The sequence below is a fragment of the Dromaius novaehollandiae genome, chromosome 7, assembly GCF_036370855.1.
Source record: "Dromaius novaehollandiae isolate bDroNov1 chromosome 7, bDroNov1.hap1, whole genome shotgun sequence".
Classification (NCBI taxonomy): Eukaryota; Metazoa; Chordata; class Aves; order Casuariiformes; family Dromaiidae; genus Dromaius; species Dromaius novaehollandiae.
The window spans coordinates 46627033-46645823 of NC_088104.1; the positions used below are offsets into that span (position 1 = coordinate 46627033).

The 18791-nt window shown below is 37.9% G+C and overlaps 1 protein-coding gene across 5 annotated transcripts in view; it reads left to right on the forward strand.

Moving 5' to 3' along the window:
* The window catches only part of TRAF3IP1 (TRAF3 interacting protein 1), an 83846-nt gene that overhangs the window by 4766 nt on the left and 60289 nt on the right, over positions 1-18791 (forward strand). For all 5 annotated transcript variants that reach the window (XM_064515476.1, XM_026105987.2, XM_026105988.2 and 2 more), the window contains 6 exons: positions 988-1149; positions 2937-3077; positions 3253-3720; positions 4581-4658; positions 11519-11594; positions 13481-13579. In XM_064515476.1, the coding sequence (XP_064371546.1) occupies positions 988-1149; positions 2937-3077; positions 3253-3720; positions 4581-4658; positions 11519-11594; positions 13481-13579 (1024 nt within the window). The remainder of the gene's footprint in view (positions 1-987; positions 1150-2936; positions 3078-3252; positions 3721-4580; positions 4659-11518; positions 11595-13480; positions 13580-18791) is intronic.

Below are 18791 nucleotides of genomic sequence, written 5' to 3' on the forward strand. Positions count from 1 at the left end.
CCTGGGGGTTGTGAGATTTTTTTCTTTTTTGAATGATTTTACATAATCACTGAAAGCCATCTTCTTTTCTGAGGGTAGTTGGGGGAAGCTGTTGGCAAAGTATAATTTTAAAACTAAAACACCTCTGGTGAAATCTGTCTGTCCCTATTTCCCACCATCCTTCGTATGTTTTCTTTACTCATTATTAAGTCTAGTTTACAAAGTACAAACATAAGCATGCAAATCCCACAATTTAGGATCATGTAAGTCCTGTAACTTTGGGACATCGGTGTTGAAAAGTATTCTGTTGCAAGAACTGTTCTCTGAGCAGTATCTGCAATGACAATCCTGTTGCAAGTTTCAGAGATTCTTTTGGAAATATTTGCATGATTCTTTGAACAAAACCTAAGGTTCTTTAATATGTAATTTTTGAAAACAATGCCGGAAGTCTTACAGTGGTCTTAATGTACTGGAGTAAAATGGTAAGGATATTAAAAAAATATGAAGTTTTACTTTTAATTTGGCCATTCCAGTTCAATATACATCCATTATCAAAGTCATCATTTCTTAATCAGAAATAAGTAACTAAATATAAATCATTTTCCTGATTTTACAAACCACATGCCCAGGTCTTCACCTGGCTGACCTCTGAATACGTGGCCTGGCTTGGAGGGTCAAAAAGAGATACAGAGATTTCAGGAACAGAACTTGTCCTTTATTCCAGGCTCAGAAGTTGGTCTCAGAAGAGGCCCTTCCTGCTGCTTTGGGCAGCACTACACTGGGCTCGCAGCAACCCAGGGCAACCCAAAGATGCTGATAAAGCAGCTCCTAGTGGTTTGTCTTTCAGCTTGCACACTTGACAAAGCCTGCTCATGAGCCACAGTTTGGCTACTGCTATTATAGACACTTTCTGCAAACATTCCTCCCAGCAAAGGTTTCCTAGCTTTTAGCTGATACATGGAATTATTTTAAAGTATTAGTATTAATTCTTAATTACTGTTTCACCAGGATAAAGATGCCAAAATCAGCTTTCTTCAGAAGGCAATTGATGCTGTTGTACTGGTAACAGGAGAGCCACTGTCAGTAAAACCAGCACGTGTTGTAGCTGGACATGAACCTGAAAAAACCAATGAATTACTTCAAGCAATTGGAAAGTGTTGCTTAAATAAGGTATGACATCACTATTAAGAGTTTGTCTCTGCTTACAATAATATCTTTATTGAGCTGTTTTATATATTAGCAGAGCTCAATTTGTGACAGACTATACTGACGCTCATCCACTGTTTCTGTTAACACAAGATACTTTGTGTTGGGTCACCAGTTATAATAATAACAGATATATAGTACCTGATCCTTAGCAGAGTTTAAGCCGGGTTCTCATGCAAATACATCTTGGATAGATGATTGCTTGTACTTTATACTGTTTTCTAATTTTTAACTTATTCGTTGGCCATGTAATACAGTTTATTAAGTTTGAGGCAGAATATAAAGTTTCAGAATTTTTAACTTTTGAATACAAACACATTAATTATGCATCCTCATATGAAGGGAAGATGCTGCTACCTTTGATTGATTTTTTTTCTCAGATCTTTAATTTTCTAATGAAAGTATTTTTTTCCAGTGAGGTACCTTTTTTGTGAATACAAAAATGCAGCAAAGGGGAAATCTGATGACTTGTTCTATAAAACCTCAGAGGCATATTGTTCTTAAAATAATTGTTAAATTAAAGATAACAGGGAATCTTTGCTTACACAGAGCTACAGAGATTTAGAAATACAAAGGTATTTAAAACTCTTGGAGTAACGAGTGTGAAGAAATTGTATAAATTGAAGTGTGAAATACTACAATGTTTGCAGGCTGTTTGCAGGTTTGGATTAGCTTTGTCTGATAATCTGCTAATTTAAATTTATGTTATTGTGTGTTAATAAGCTGAGTGGTATAAGCTTCTTTTTTTAGGAATTGCTTGAGATCAGGAAAGCGGAAGTTGATAAGCACTTGATGGAATAGCTTTGTAGAACGTTGTGATGAGATGTAGTATCCAGAAGATACAGTCTACCATTTGAGTTAAGATAATTAGCCCTTTGGCCTTTATTATTGTGAAATATAAACTTGTTATCCATTGTGGAAAAGATTTTATTCAGATTCTAACTTGATACTTCTAGTGCTGAGCTAAACATAATAATTGGAGTTGTGTAGTTCAGGGAAATGTTGCTATTGTACAGATGTGAGTGTCCAAATGCAAAAACCCACAAAAAAAGCCCCAGGGAAATATCAGTTTCAGTGACCTAAAAGATATTGCTGTTTCAGGAAGAAGAATTTGAAAGAGAATGTGATTTTTTTTTTTTTTTTAAATATACTCAAGCTCCTTGCCATTTGGACATTGAAACATGTCTTTTAACTTACTGTCCAAACAATCTGATAAAAATATCTGTTTAAAAAATATTGCAGAACTGAATTAGATGCAAATGCTTTTTAAACTTTGTAACTGAAGCTTATTGAAAGTGGTTCTTAATGTAGGTTTCTCTGCCTTCTTTTCTTAGGAACTGTTTCTGATTGAATAAGTATTAGGTAAAAGTGCAATGTTACAAATACAACATCATAATGTTATTTTAAAAAATGTTTAACCAACCTAACAGTCATGGTTTGAGGCTTGACAATAATTTACTTCAACATTTTGAAAAAAATGTAAGCCACTGCAATAAGAATTGCCATTATGCTATAATACAAAAAAAGGTAGTATATTTATATAGTTCTGGTGCATATAGTCAAATTATTGCAAGAATTACAAGGAGGCATTTGTTTTAAAAGCATTAGTATTCAAGTGAAAGAATATTTCCAAAAGAGCAGAAACCTACTTTATTTAAAAAACATCTTATTGATTGCACAGGTAAGAAGAAAGATGATATTTAATAAAATAACTTATAGTCATTTCAGTGAGCTTTTTCTATTCCTTGCAGCTGTCCAGTGATGATGCTGTAAAAAGGATCTTAGCTGGGGAAAGAGCTGATGCTAAAGGAAAACCTCCCTTGTCTAAATCTCGAGATAAAGAAAACAGAGAATCCAGAGCAGAAGAGCAAAGAAGCCGTAGAGATAAAGAGGTAGGGATTTGCAGCTTTCCTGGGGTAAAGGGACTACCTTATTAAAAAAAAAAGAAAAAAAAAGAGAAAGAAAAAAAGAAAAAGAAAAAGAAAAAAACTTACATTTTTTCCTTTGTAAAGTAACTGTGTGATAGAATTGCCATATATTGAAGCTAAATTTTTACTTTATTTTTAGGGTAAAGGGGACTCTGAAATTAGAGACAGAAGCTCAAGCAGAGACAGAAAACCCAAAGAAGATTTGAAAGAAGAGAGCAAAGAAAGAGAAAAAGAAAGTGATAAACATAAGGATAATGAAGACAGGCACAAAGACCCTGAAAGGGACAACTTTAAGGAAGGGGAAAAACAAGAAAGGGAGAGGAACAAAAGCAGAACAACCAAGGAAGGAAGAGAAACAGAAAAAAACAAAGGAAAAGGAGATATAGAACGAGAAAAAGATCTTGAACGTGATAAAGGACGGGAAAGGGAGAAAAAAAAAGAAGGAGGAAGAGAAAAAGACAGACTGAAAGAAAGAGACAAAGATAAGGCTAGGGAAAGAGACAGAGACAGAGAAAGGGGAAAAGACCGGGAAAGGGATAGACGAAGGGACAGAGGAAAAGATGGGGAACACTCAAGAGAACATGGAAAGGATAAAGCAGAGAAAAAGGTAATAGAAATCTTACTTTGGAAAAAAAATAGCTTTTGGCATGCTGTGGTAGGCTTTGAATGTTTTTTTTCTAATGAGCTTGCATATTTGTATTCTCTGTTCATGTAACATCTAAAGTACTTTTTTTTAACAGCAATTGCTCTTATTAAGTGAAAGTTTCAGTACAGACTTGATCTGGTAAGAGTATGACTGAGGTTCTGCATGTAGCTTCCTGTCTCTATCATATTGTATCTTCATTTGAGCCGTTAGACTCCTCCGACTGTGCTTTCTGATCATCTAATAAGAAGCTCCTTTTCTGCACTCTGCATGTCTGAATTCTCCTGATGACGTTAGATTATGTTCGGCAGTGACAGGTCACAGCTACTGCTGGAGTCATGTACCTATGTCCTCTTGTGTCTCCTCAGTAATGCATGCTGTGATTGCAGCCACAGTCAGCTTTGGGGAAGGAAGGGGTTCAAAAGAGGAGTTCTGGGCCATAATTGGATGTTAATATCTCTCAAGTTTATTTCTTCCACAGTAGGACACATAGGATGCTGGCCTTAAGGATTTTTCTTTTCATGGTTTTACTCATAAATAACAATTTTATTTGCTTAGGCTCTTGGTATATTGCTGGCATCTGATGCCATCTTGGCTTTAATGTAGGTTGTGCATTTTAGCACTGTCTGAGACTTCACTGAGTTTCAGGAACAGACAAGGGAGGCAAATTTAAAAAGGCAGGTTGAATGGATACTATTGTAATTTGCTCAGTTCTACTGTATGCTCATTTCCCCGTTCAAATTTTTCAGGTAAGTGGCTTTCTCCTCAGCACATATGTGGCTTCATGGTTGAGTACTTGAGTCTAAAGCAATTATTTCCTTTAGTCCACAGATTCTGAGGAACCTGTACTTAGAAAAATGGAGAGGCCAACTAAAGACAGCAAGTACCAGCCAGATAATGAGGTTAGTAGTACAGAAGATCTGGGAAGGTGAAATACTGAAAGTGCTGCATTTTAGAATGGTTTGGGAATCTGCATGTAAGGTAGGTAGGATTGAGAAATAAGTACATGCCAAGTTTAGAGTTCTCAAATGGGCTCTGTCAACTGAAGTCAGGGATTTTTGTTAATAGATTTACTACACTGCAGATAACATCTGCACTACACTACATCTGCATGTTGGTTTACTTCCTTATCTGTTATGTGTTTGTTTTTTTTATTCGAGCTAAGAGAAATTCAACAAGTCTACTGAGTTAATTTCATTTTCCAGATTTCTAGTCCTGTGTGCTGATGTTTTGAGTACTTCAAGAAAATATTTGTTCAAAACCTTCTGTTTATTCTTGTGAATCTTTCCTTGAAATCTGTTTGATTTTTATGTACTTTAATAGAAGTTACTGTTTTGGAAAGGAATTGAGTCCAGTGTTGTGCCTGGGGCCTGTGTTTTGGAGCTGGATGACAGTAGGACAGGATATAGGCTCACTGGTCGCCTCTGAACAGTAGCAGTTGCTTGTGATACCATTGTGTCTGCATCTGTTGCTTCTTGATGACCTGAGGCAATTTGGGGAATTACTGAGCCATATGGCTAAATGTTTAAAGAAGAATACTTCAATAAATTAATCTAAAGCAGTTCAGAGTAGGGAAAAATAGGCAGGATCCCAAGTCTAGCAGGAGTCTCTGTTGGGAGTCAGTGGGCTACTGACATCATCATGTCTTCTACATTAGATGGCAAATTTTTATAGCCATTCTTTGACTGAAATCCAACCAAACTTTTTAAAGTATTGGCACTTTGAGTGAGAGCTTATAAAATAGTTTTAAGCCTGAAGCAAATGTTCATAGCCAAGTCAAACTTCCTGCAAATTGGGTCTGTAATGGAAATTTTGAGCCCCATCCTAAACTATCGTAGTGCTCTTGGGCACCACAATAATACACTAGTGCAGTAAAGTTCCATTTCCCGTCTTAAGTGCTTTCGGGAATGAATCCAAGGCATGTTGGTTTATTACCTTAAATCTACATGACATGCTTTTCCTTTATTTGCTTGCATAACAGTAGATGCTGCTTAGCCTTTAGGTGATGAAAACGCACTCTTTAGACCAGTGCGTGACAAATGGTCACCTAGTTAAGACTGTGGAAAAGAAGAATGAAAATGTTCCCAATGAATCTTTAGAGCTAGAGAACTAAGATAGCTGCACGGAGCGGTTTAGAGGAAACTCCAAGCTGAAATAATTCGGAAGTGTATCTTAATGGACTGGGGTTGATCTTCCTGTCATCACAGTAGTTTCACAGCAGGGTCATGCTTTTATTTCCAGGGATTTGCCCTGATTTAAACTACCCTAACTCCATTTACGTCACATGGCAGTGAAACAAGCACATTAAAAAGAAGGAAGATCATTTCTGTGTTTATGCAAGTGGAGAGTATTTATTTGTATTATTTTTGTAGTCTCTGCTGCACAGTTAATAAATCTTCAGCATCCATCTGTAGCTTTTTGTAAATACAGTGCATAGTAGGTGAAACAATTTGGAACAGCCCTTTTCAAGCAGTGACTGATAAGCAAGCATGTATACATCACTCACTTTCTTCTGCCCTAAAAATTGACCCCTTCTTCTCTCCTAGTTCCGTTCACTTATCCATCCCAAGCTCATAATCCTGCTCTCTTTGCCCTTGCACTCCTAGCCACAGGTTCTCTCTCTCTTTCCAAATCTCACATAGCTTCATTTCACAATGAACCGTTTGCCTTCCACTTGATTTGGGTCTTGCTTCCTCCATATTTGAATTGGATCCTTTCTTCAGACATGCTGCCTGTTTAGCAGCACGAAGACATGGAAACAGTGGGGGAAATGGGAACTTTTCTTTCATTTGAGATGTCCTTGGAATTTCAGGCTGAATGGCTTGTATGCTACATTTATTTTAGAGAACAAATTTATTTAGAAACTTTAAGTGTTTTAAATATGCAGTATTGCTACTTGCTAATATTTGTCAGAGGCTGGCCTTAAAATGACATTTAAATTTCGACAGGTTGACCCTTTCTCCCCCGCTTTTTTTAAATAATGTATTCATCTGATACTACAGAAACCCTGTATGTTACCCAGCAAGTAATAATAATTACATGGATATTCATAATTTTCTGAAATTAAAAGAAAGCATGTAAGCAGGAATCAAAAAGAAACATTTGATTATCACATGACTAACGACATGGCAAGCAGTCTAAGGTGCGTATGTAAAGAGCTAGTTGTTGTATATCACACTGTTTGTGATTGGAGGAAGTAAAATTGTATTTTGTTAGCTCTCAGTCCAGCTCAGGTAAGTCCTGTGTAAAATGAACAATGAACACTTCATAGCATGACTGATGCACTTGCTAAATAATAAAGATAACTTTTTGTCCTTTGACAAAAAAGGATTCAGGTCGTAGACAGACCCTCTGAGCATATGGTGCTGTTTATATGAAAGTGGCTGCAGAATAGGTATGTCAGTTACCCCTAAGGCAAAACACCTTGGAAAAGTCTCTTCCATTTTACAGATGGCTGCAGAAGCTTTTGGCTAAAGTTTTTTGTAATATCCTGTCACTTTTGGCCACATCTACAGTGGCTTTCATTTTTGCAGCACAAACTATGTTGCTTTGGAGCTGGTCATTTGAGTCAACCTCTAAGTCGCATCTAATGCCCTCCTGTTTCTTTTGGAACTGATCTAGAATGTATAATGAAACAACTGCTAAATCCAAAAAAGACATTACCCTAGAAGCAGCAGAGATAATCATTCCATGGAAGCCTCCTGGACATGGCTCATAAATATTTCTGTTCCAGTGTTATGAAAGACCTTCTTTCTTCATGGTATCAATTATTCATAAGTGGTTCATAACAATAGAAGACAAACATTAAAAATTACATTTAACAAGCAGGATTTTTTTTAAGAGTTCTCTTTCTTTGAAAGGTTTTAATTAGTAGAAGCTAACAGCAATAGGACATCAGCCTGCAGGCCTCTTTTCAGGAAAATATAGTTCATCAGTGCTTTTTTAGTAAACTTTATAACAGCAGCAGTCATATTGACCTTAGCAAATATAGCTCTTTCCTTGTTGCTGTTGTGCGCTAGTAAATTATGCATCTTAATAACATTAATAGCCATTTTAGGAGTAAATATTGGAAATACAGACAGTTTGAGGAAAAGAATAAAGAAAATCTTTGAGGGAGATGTAGCTTCCAGTAAAGGCATTAGAGATGAGCTGTTTTTATTTGTTGAGGAATAGTTTGTTGCACAATATGCTATGTACAAAAATTAAGAGTGTGTGTGTATCCTGTGCTAGACATCAGCAAGATCTTCTCTGAGCGGTAACAGTAGATTTCTTCACAAAATCAGATCAAGTGGAGCCTGAGCATCAGTGCATAAACATCACTGATAGAAGCTGTTCATGACATCCATGAATGCAGACTATGATTATTGGCTGTGCAGAAAGGGAGAGGAATTAACAATTTGGCAGAATGTCTTTTCAAAGTATATTGCTCTCCTTGATCTGCTGAATTGTTAGAAATCATTCTTTTTGTTTCTTAACAATAATGAGAACAAAGCAGCAGACTGGATGGTTTACAGCAGACCTCTCCAAATAGAAATATAACTACACAGAACTAGGAAGTGTGTGTATGTACATCTGGGATTCCACCTTAATATGTCTTTTTCCAGGATGGTGTGAGATGAAGTGTAATACAGTTTTTTTTTGTTTTTTTACTGGCTTCACTGACTGTTCTTCAAAGTCTTGAAGCCTCTAATTTTGTACAAAGAAGCATTACCTATTTTATCTCCCTTCAAAAAGACTCAAATCCTAAATAATGTGGGGTTTATGTTTTTGTATGCTACCTTACTGATTAAATTTTAGCTTTTACTTTGCATCTGTTGCCAGTGTGCGCATGTGCTCTACAAAAATGTTAAACTGTGTTTACAGTCACTACCTGACATAAATGACTAAATCAATTCCTCCATAAACCTCGGTGCTTATTCTCAGCTCCTTCTGCACCTGTGTTAATAATTAAATTACCCAAAGAGCAGCAAATGTTTGAGTATACCAGATGTGGTCTGCAGGCTCTCAAAGCCAGACTCATGTGAACTTTACTTTTGCTCCTTGCATAGTGTTATGATTGTGAAAGATGGTAGCAATTAAGATGGACCACTTCTATGTTACTTGTCCTTTTTGGACTTTTATCTATTTTCTTTATAAAGTGTCATTGTTTCCTAAAGAGAGTGAAACGAAAATACTGATAGCTTTGGTTATAGTTCAAATATAAATTGTAATAATCCAGTGAATATAGTTTGTCTAAACTAGTTATGTTGTTCAGTACTACGTACTGTTCATTTGGCTACATTTTGCAAAGCATAGGATGTAGGCTTTTCTTTTGGCTTATTGAACGTGAGCTTCCTGAAATTCTGAACGTGCAGGTTATAGTGCAATAGCTGGGGTAAAGGAAATGGATCCTCTCAATTACCTAACCTAATTATTGATGGTGACCCCTGCTTAGACTGCTCACTTTGCTATAAAGCACCTACAAATAGTTGATCTAGTCAATTTATCTCGGTTTATATACTATGAGTTTTTTTCAGTTGTTAATAAGCAGTTCCCCTTTGTTTGTTGAACTTCCATTGAGCTGATGGTGCATTATAGCATATAAAGAAGCGGCATTTTCCATGAAAGCAAAGTTATAACTATATTCCTGGCATGTAAACTTCACCTTCTGCATGTAACTGTATCTCCAGTGCCAGTGGGTGCGTTGTTGTAAGATTGTAGAGGTGCGATGTTGCTCTGTGCTGTGGTCATTTAAAGTAGTTTGATTAAATATGTTTACCAGTATCCTATATTCCTGAACATCTTTTTGCAGTGCTATTTTCCCTTATAGCATTTATGGTCCATTACCACATACGTAAGATATGATGGAAAATGAATGTCTGAATATTGTGTAATTTGGCAATTTTCTCTTACAGGTTATTGGAGAACTTTAACATTCTCATAGAAATGGAACAATATGTAATTCACATTATGAAAACGGACATTATCGGCAGGGTTGGCAGTAATTCTTGGATACAAACTGCATGAACTGTTAATTCACAGAGACATTTAAAAAAGCAGATAAAGAGGAAATCCTGAGAGGTGCTAAGCATACTTTGGGATTTTGAACGAGATGCAGAGATGTATTACAGGGGTAGAGACTATAGGAAGCATAAAATGGCATTCTGTAAATCATAGTTCTATAAATCTCACTTCATCTGCTGTGTTCGGTTGTGATCAATTCATCTTTAGCAAAAAATGTTGCTAATGAAATCGAGGAGTTAGGTAAAAGGACAGCAAAGTTATTAGAAGCATGAACGGCTGTTTTGAAAGCTCCTGGTTTATTATTCTGTACAGTAATATAGAAAGAGGGGAGCTGTGATTTCATAATGGGCTAGATTCCATCACTGACTCCATCCTTCAGTCTGCAAGTAAGCAGAAGTCTTCTCTGCAAATGTCAAGATTTGTCAGCAGGAGGAATGGCAGAATAGTGCCTGCCCTCAGACCCTTCTGTTGTCCAAGCTTGGTGTAACAGCTGGCCTCCTTCCCACCCTGATCCCATATCTCCAGCTATTTTGTCAGGCTGGCAGGAATCTTCCTTTACACCTTTCACCTCCTTTGGAGGCATTTGGACCCCAGCTGTTCTTCAGGTAGAGTGAGTAGTATATCTGTACTACATCCTACCTGTAGCAGTGGCATCTCTCCCAGACCTGTTCCTCTGCTTGCTCTCACCAGGATGTTTTGAGTCCTGTTCACTGAGCCTTTTTATAATGCAAGTGCTGTAGCTGTCTTAGGCCTCTCTAGCACTACCTGAACGTAGGTTCAGGTATTCCTTCACACACAGTGGACCTTACAGTCCAGATGGCCTCACCTGGGACTGGTGTGATCTCTCTTGAGTTGCTGTTGCTTATGCCCATCTTTTTCTCAACCTCCAGCCGAGTGGACCTTCTGGTTTGAGCTGCTCCTTTCCAAGGACATGTGACCACTGAAGTATGCCTTTACAGAGAGCATTGCCAGTCAGCTATTCTTTACTTCAGGCAGTGCAAGCTGTATCCAGAGAAAACAAAATAATGCTTGCTTGCTTTCATCTCCTGGCATCTTGGAGTTACTTTTGGACTTAGGTCAGAGTCATAAGAGTCTCGAATTTTCCTCCAGTTCAATCTTTTCCATGTTTGAACTGTTCTTGTTCTTTTTGTACCAGGTGCTGACAAAGCCCTGCTTTTATGCATTCACAGTCCCTTCTTCTGGAAAAATAAGTTGATCCTTCTCATCAAGTTATAAAGTCCTCCTTCAGGTGGTCCATTGCTTGCTTGCTGGTCTTTCTGGCAGGACACATGTTCTTAATTTGTCCAGGGCCTTTGTCCAAGGAAGTTGCCATTTGAGTAGAAGACCAGACAAATCTGGTGGCACTGTTTTTCATTCATCACCGCTTTACATTCATCACCTCTTTACTTCTATTTTGGAATGAAGTTTAAAAAGACTTCCTAGAAGATCAAAGAGGAACTGTGTATCTGTTACAAATAAACAATTTTGCAAAAACGTTAAGGTAATTCTAGGCATCTTATTCCTTTGAGTGACTCACTGCTCCTGGTTAAAAGTCTGCTGACTTTTCTAAGAAAATAGACCTTATGTATTTTTATTCCTATGCATATGGATCAGTTTTGTAAATGAATGTGTGTGTGTAGATTTGCACATACACACACACGTACATATATGTGTACACACACACATATATATATAATGGATGTGTGTAAATTATAATTTAAAACTGAGGGGGGGTTGCTTTTTGTTTTTTGTTTTTAAGAGTGAAAGTCCTACAGGAATATCAAGGCAGCCTTCAACCAAAGGATCAAGGCAGCGCATCAAACCTGGAGGAGAAGGTAACTAGAAGGAGGATATTCTTTCTGTTGAATTTGCTGGAGGGTTATTGAATAGGAATAGCATAAATACTTAAATATACTTGTTTATTATTTTCTGTGCTTATTCTATGCAAACACCTGTATTTATGAATCCCTTAGCAGTTTTTCTGCATAGATTTGTTACGTGGAGGGTGTTACTTGGTTCAGTGTGCTTACATTCTGCGTGAACAGTTCCAACTACAAATTTAGTCTGCTCTTGAGACTTCGATACTGTGTTCTCTCAGACTAGTATTTTGGTTGGTCTACAAATATTTTTTTTTTCCCTGTCATTTTCCCCAAAACTCTCTTGTTGCTCTATAAGCTAGCAAGATTAGAAGAATATGCTGTGCAAAACTGTGAGTGATGCTTAATCTCTGTTTCATTTTTGTTTCGTTACTAAGGATAAGTGAACAGTATGCACTCGTTGCTAAAATATTGCATGTTATCTTTACATAAAGTCAAATGCAAGAATTTGTGAAGTGCTTAGTGCAGAGTAATATTCAGCACCTTTTTTTTTTTATAAGACTTAACATACCTTGTGTAAGATTGTTTTATAAAGATTAAACACATCAGTGAGGCAAAACTTGCTCTGCTGTAGGTATAAATCATACAGCTAGGAACTTACGAAGAATTGGGCAATGTGCGTTTTCTGAAGAGAACATATTCATTCCTTTCTCAAGTATCTGAAGTCCTTGTGTTTGGTCTTCAGAAATTTTGGATTTAAAAATGAAAAGATCATATGCCTCAAAAAAGGGGGAAAAAAAAAAAAAAAAGCATTTTACCTGAGATTTGATGGATATTGATCTGATAAACAGAACGTTAAGCCATTTATGTTTGCAGTGCTCCAGGTGCAGGCTTCAGAACAGATCAAAATAAGGTGTTAACCAACACTGCTGGCTTGCAGACCATCTGATGATTAGCGAAGATCCCTCTGAGTACTGGAATGATGACATGTGTTTATACATCTTTGACTTTTTCCAGTGTCTGGCATCACAGCTGTGGTCAACCATATTTTACCTGGTTGGTGTCTGACTAGGCCCTTGCGATTTGTGTTAGAATACAGAAGGTGATCTGGGTATCATCAGTGCTGAATTCTTATCTCATACCGCCTTCCATAGTAGCTTAACCAGGTGTTAAGGGAACAAAGCCTTGTGGCATTGCTGCTGACCATCTGGGGGAAGGAAGGCCAGATGTTTGTTATCTAGGACGCATGAGAAGGAAATTAGAAGCTGTGAAAGGCCATATTCTTTGTGCTGTCCAAGAGTTGCTCCTGACAGCAGTGTGGTGATCACCTTCCTGATCAGTGTGTGCAGTGCTTGGTCTCTGGCCTGAAACCTGCTTGTGTGAATCACGCCAGTGGACTGGAGGTAGCTCTATGATCATTTTGTCCTCACGTCTGTGTGAAGTCTGTCAAGACTGTCGGTTGCAATAATAGATATGTGATGTCTCTACTTGCCGATTAAGTAGCGGATTGATATAATGTAATTGTAGTGATTACGGGCCATTTACTAGCCTCTGGATGATAGCTTCTTCTGAGTCTTTGTTCAGTGGAGCTGTTTAACATATGGTGCAAACATCAATAACAAAATTACTTAGGCTTTCACCCTCTATCAGGCTAGTCAATGATATTTGTAAACTGCTTCTGAATTGAAGAAGTTGGCTTTACTTTTTAAGTAACTTAAGGAGTTCAATTAGTGGTCATGTAAAATGTCTTTGTAAACTTTGAAAGTTATTTATTTGCACTCAAGGTTGTTTGATAAACTAGGATAGCCCTTAAGTAGTAAGAGTAACATATATTTAGCATGCTTTTTATTCCAATTTTTTACTGTGTCTTTGGTTTCATTTGATTATAAACTGTTCTGTTGTAGGAACAGTGGAGACTAATAGCCTGGCAGATAAGATTTCAGAGGACAATGCTGCTAAACTGCAAGAGAAAGCAGAATCAGCACTTGCAGTAAAACAGAAAGGTAAGAAGAAAAATCTTGAGTGCCTCAGAGTCTAACTTGAATCCATGCAGCTGAATGATTTAAGGAGGATAGTTTACATTTAATCCAATTGCTTTCCCTGTATTTTAATCATATCTTGCAGTTAATATGCTGGTTTGAAAAAATGTACATTCCCTGATAAAATGGTTACTCTTACATTCTTTTCTCCTTATTCTGATCCAAAGAGGCCAGTGGTTACACTGCCCCAGGGAAAATACAAGCCTGCTGCAGTTGAATCTCTTGATGACTTGTTCTGTGTAAGAATTGCATCATTGCAGGTTGCCTTTTTGTTCAAGTATTTGTGAGTCCCACTTAGTGTTTGCATTTTAAAAGAATATGGAGGTAAATTCCATCTCTGTGTTCCTAGTTCTCCCTTTTTTTTTTTTTTTTTAGAAGTTGTTTATGGTTCCCGAGATACACATTGTTAATGAAGTATTTGTATCCAGCTACATTATACATGGAGTAGTAGAGCCAAAATAAAGGGAGAAGTGAGGTTTATGCAAAAAGCTGCATTTTTGTTTTCTCCAGATCCAGGTACTTGACCTAATTAGGAGAGCTGATACTAGGTATGTGGGAGGTCAAAGGCTTCCCAGTCCACCTGTGGCCCTTAGGGCTTGAAAGCTGCATCAGTCCAATGATATGTAGACAGTTGGCCAAGGCATTTGTATGACTCTGTATAGCTGGGAGAACTTCCAGGCCAATTCATTTTAACCTTTTGGAGCTGCCTTGTCTATTGGAATGTATCTGTAATGGAATACAATTTTTATATTCCTTTATTTCTAATGTGAATGTACATAAGAGGAACACCTGGAGGTTCACTATTGTTTTAGGACTGGATTCTCAGGTGGTATAAAACCCAATGCATTAATGTGTTAGTAAACCTTAATTTTCTGTAAGTTCTTACATAAATGCAATTGTCATTCACACCTTTAAGTGCTTTCACAGTTGGAATTTAAAATCAATCTAGAAAGTTGGTAACAGTCATTGCAGATAGCTAAGGTAAATGCATATTTAGGAGTAATCAGCATAATTCAGTAGGCTCCTGTTTCTTCTTGCAGCTTTCTTCTTGTTTTTTTGAAAGATTTTGAAAGAAATATCATTTATAATATTTCAGCCAGTAAAAAATGTGTTTAAAATGAACTTATTTGCCAGGATCTTATGTAATATTATTTCTGAAGTGCACTTCAGTCACATACTCTGTTTCTGAGCAGAGAAAGCGAGGCTTTGATCCTTTTCATTATGCCTTTTTTTATAACTAAATTGAGGATTTGACAGAATGTCACTTATTCTGTCTGAGTGTTCTGTGTTATGAATCCTCACTAGGTAGTACATGGCAGTGCCTTTTAAATAAGAAGTGTATGCTTAAGCTTTCCAGTAAGAGGGTGTTTTAGCCTGAGGTCTTTGCTCATAAGAGTGAGCTCATACACCCCTGAAGTTAATTAGATTCCCCTTTCTTTATATGTGCGCAATTCAGTGCATCCCTGCATTCGACCACTGTGCCGAGGAGGGAGGAACAGTTCTACTTCACAGTCACTGCACAAAGTGTAGCTCTTCATGAGGCTTTTTCAGAAGTTGATAAATGTTAGATTTTCTAAAAATCAATAAATTCTAAAAAGAGCTATTGTGTGGGGTTTTGCTGGTGCTGTTACTTTATTTCTATTTAGGTAATTTTGTTGAGATACACTTCCTTGGGAGGAGTATTGCCTGCTTTCTTTTTAAGCTTATCTTTAACCTTAGGATATTGTCACTCATTCAGTTAAGCTGTCACAGCCACTTACCACCCATCTGCAGGGAATCAGCATAATTATAAAGTGTGGGCATCTTTTCTATCAACTTGGCACAGAGGCTTGGAGAAGAGTGTCTTAAACCAAGTCTTCCTGGTCAAGTTCTCTTAAGCATTGTGTGGATACGTGTGCTAGCATGAGGGAAGGGAAAGCAAGAAGGCAGGACTACTTTTTTTCGGTGACAGTGCCAGTTTATGCTAGCTGAAGTGTTTAAGAAACTACTGAGACTCTGTTTAGTTTGTCAGTTCCCTTCGAAATATCCTAGAATTGTAGTCATTGCAGATGATTAGGCGTTGCGGTGTTTGCCTGAAGTAGCTTGTAGGTTTTACCATTTGGACTCGTGCTTGAAGTCCATTTGGCATTAGATTTATACTCCAGCTAACTCTAGTGAAATTAAATGAAAACTGGATGTTGACATTGCGTCGGGAACCTCTTGCAAATCACAGTCAGTGTCTTTCCACAGCAGTTGTACTTTTGGAGTGAGCTAGGAAGAGAGGAACTGAAGCTAGTTCTTTTACAATGCTTTCAAGGGATTATGGGGTACTTGTGACTACTCAAAATAAAGGGGGGGCAATGAAAAAGAAAATTATATTCTGTGATCTGCTTCTGAATTTCCTCTGGACTTTTCATTTATTTACTGGTGGACTGCATAAATTCTCTTTGAAGAAAGAGCAATCCCTGTGCTTTAGTAGTTCAAAGTAGAACGGCATGGCTTTGCCTCTCAAAACATCTCTTGTACCTTTTTACACATCTCATTCAATCCCTTCAGGAATATCTACTCAGATATTCTATCATCAAGCAAACCATTTTGATTATCTGCTGTCTTTTCACTTTTTTAAAATGCCTCATTTATGATTAGTGTATTCTATTTAATTACACTTCAGTGCTCAAGACATTAAAATTCTAGTAAGTTTGTTGGAAAGGCTCCCTAATGTGTTTGTCCCTGTTCTCCCAGTCCCAGTAGTAGTTCCCAGGTAACAAGTTGGCTGTAATTCTTGTTGTGCTTCATGTCTAATTTGGTCAAATTTTTTAATAAGAATTTATATAACTGCTTCTCTGAAAAATCAATGTGTTTGTTATTTCCAGGTGACTTTGCCAGCAACTCAGGTACTGTAAAGTTTATATAAGACAGCACAGCACATATCGATGATAGTAGAAAACTTCTATTAGAAAACATAGTGCTTTTTAGTAAATAAGGCACTTCTGTAGGTTAGCGCTGTGGTTTTTTTTCTTTATGCTATATAGTAAAGAACTTTTAAACTGTAGCAAATTTGTTGGGTAGACTTTATTCAAGCAATTTTCAGTTAAAAGAATACTAAAAAGCCATGCTTTGTACTTTGGGTTAAGTGCTTTTCAAAAAAAAAAAAAGTAACAGCTTACGAGCATTTTATGGGTTTTAACTTGAAAACGAGCAGATCCCATGGGGAGCTTCCTGCAAAATATTACAGGTACTTATTGCAACAGCCAGGTTAATAAAACTTCCTTTTTGTGTTTTCTTAATGTCAGTACAAGATATTATTTCTCTCCTTCTATTATTTGTTGCATTAGTCTCTTCTGTTCACATTAAAACTGATCCACAAAACCTTTCCCCAAATAGTATGAGGTGGGTAATTAGGCCAGTTACAGATAGTGAATCTGGAAATCTCCTGGAAATCTGAAGTATATTAGGTCCATGAAGCTGCTCTTACTTTGTTCTGTGCAAGTGTCACAGCATTGTGCTGTGATATCATCACTGCCTCTGTCTCCACTGGTGCTCCAGAGCTGAGGTGAACCAAGGAAGTGAAGTTTTAGAGAGAGAGAGAGACTTTTAATGCAGAGTGATTTAATGCTTGAAGGACTCTCTGCATTTGCTGACTTTCCCTCTTGTGATAAGTTGTTATGAGAAAGTGTGATGCATATTGAGACATTGTGAGAGCAAGAAGTCAGCTGAGACCTTGAGTATGGCCCATACTGCTTCAAAAGCTGAAATCCTTTAGCAGTCTGCTCTCCTTGCTTAGTGGTAGCTGTTTCTTTGAAAGCAAAAACAGTAGTTCTTGCAGGTATGTTTTCCTGGGAATTGGGTGTGTATAGAGGCAAGAGAAGACTGTGCACCTGCTTCCCACAAAGCTGCAGAAATCTGGCTTGTGAAAGATTAGTGGCAGCTTTGCAGTGTGAGAAGTAATGCTGTACCATTAGTAGACTGAATGAAACACACAAAAAGGAACAAATCCCAGACATGCTCACTCATCTCACCAAGGCTGTCTGAGTTAAGGCTACTGAAGAGTTCAGTCTCATTTAATCTGGATCTCCAGGATCACCAGTGGACTGTCTCAGGTCTTTAGAATTGCATGTGTAGATACCAAGCAGAGTCTTTATGCAAAATCAAATATTTTATTAGGGAACAAAAGTCTGCTTTTAATTTCCCTGTACTATTGTAATCTCTATCACCTTTAAACCTGCCTTTCACAGTTTGTATGAAATGAGAACACTAAAATCCCTTTCTTATCCATTAGTTAGGAATGTTAATGAATTACCCAGAGAAGCATAGGAAGCTGCTGGTACAGCAACAGAACACAGCTTTCTGACTCAGGCCTGGCATCCTAACATACGGACTGGACCGTTCCAGCTCTTGGACCAGTTGATGCACAGTTGTTGTTGCCATATTACTAAGACCGAGAGAAAACTTATGGTTGTAAAACTTAAACTCACGCACCCATCTGCTGATCACCCTCTTGTCTAAAAAGGTTTGCTGCCTAACATGGGTGACGCTGTTGTGCGTATTTGCTACAGGCCACCTGATCAGGAAGAGGAAGTAGATGAGGCCTTCTACAGACAGCTGGAAGTAGCCTTGCAGTCACAGGCCCTGGTTCTCATGGGGGACTTGAACCACCCTGATATCTGCGGGAGGAACAACACAGTAAGGCACAAGCAATCCAGGAGGTTCCTGGAGAACATTGATGATAATTTTCTGACGCAAGTGCTGGACCTTGTACTAACAAACAAGGAAGGGCTGGTTGGAGATGAGAAGGTTGAGAGCAGCCTTGGCTGCAGTGACCATGAGATGGTCATTGAGATGGTTCAGGATCCTGTGAGGAGGAAGCAGAGCAAAAAGTAGGATCACAGTCCTGGACTTCAGGAAAACAAACTTTGGCCTCTTCAGGGACCTTCTTGGAAGAATCCCATGGGATAGGGCCCTAGAAGGAAGAGGGGTCCAAGAGAGCTGGTTAATATTCAAGGATCACCTCCTTCAAGCTCAAGAATGGTGCATTCCAGTGAGCAAGAAGTTGAGCAAAGGGGCCAGGAGACCTGCATGGATGAACAAGGAACAAAACTCAAACAGAGGAAGAGAGTGTACAGAAGGTGGAAGCAGGGACAGGCTGCTTGGGAGGAATATAGGGAGGTCATCTGAGTATGCAGGGATGGGACTGGGA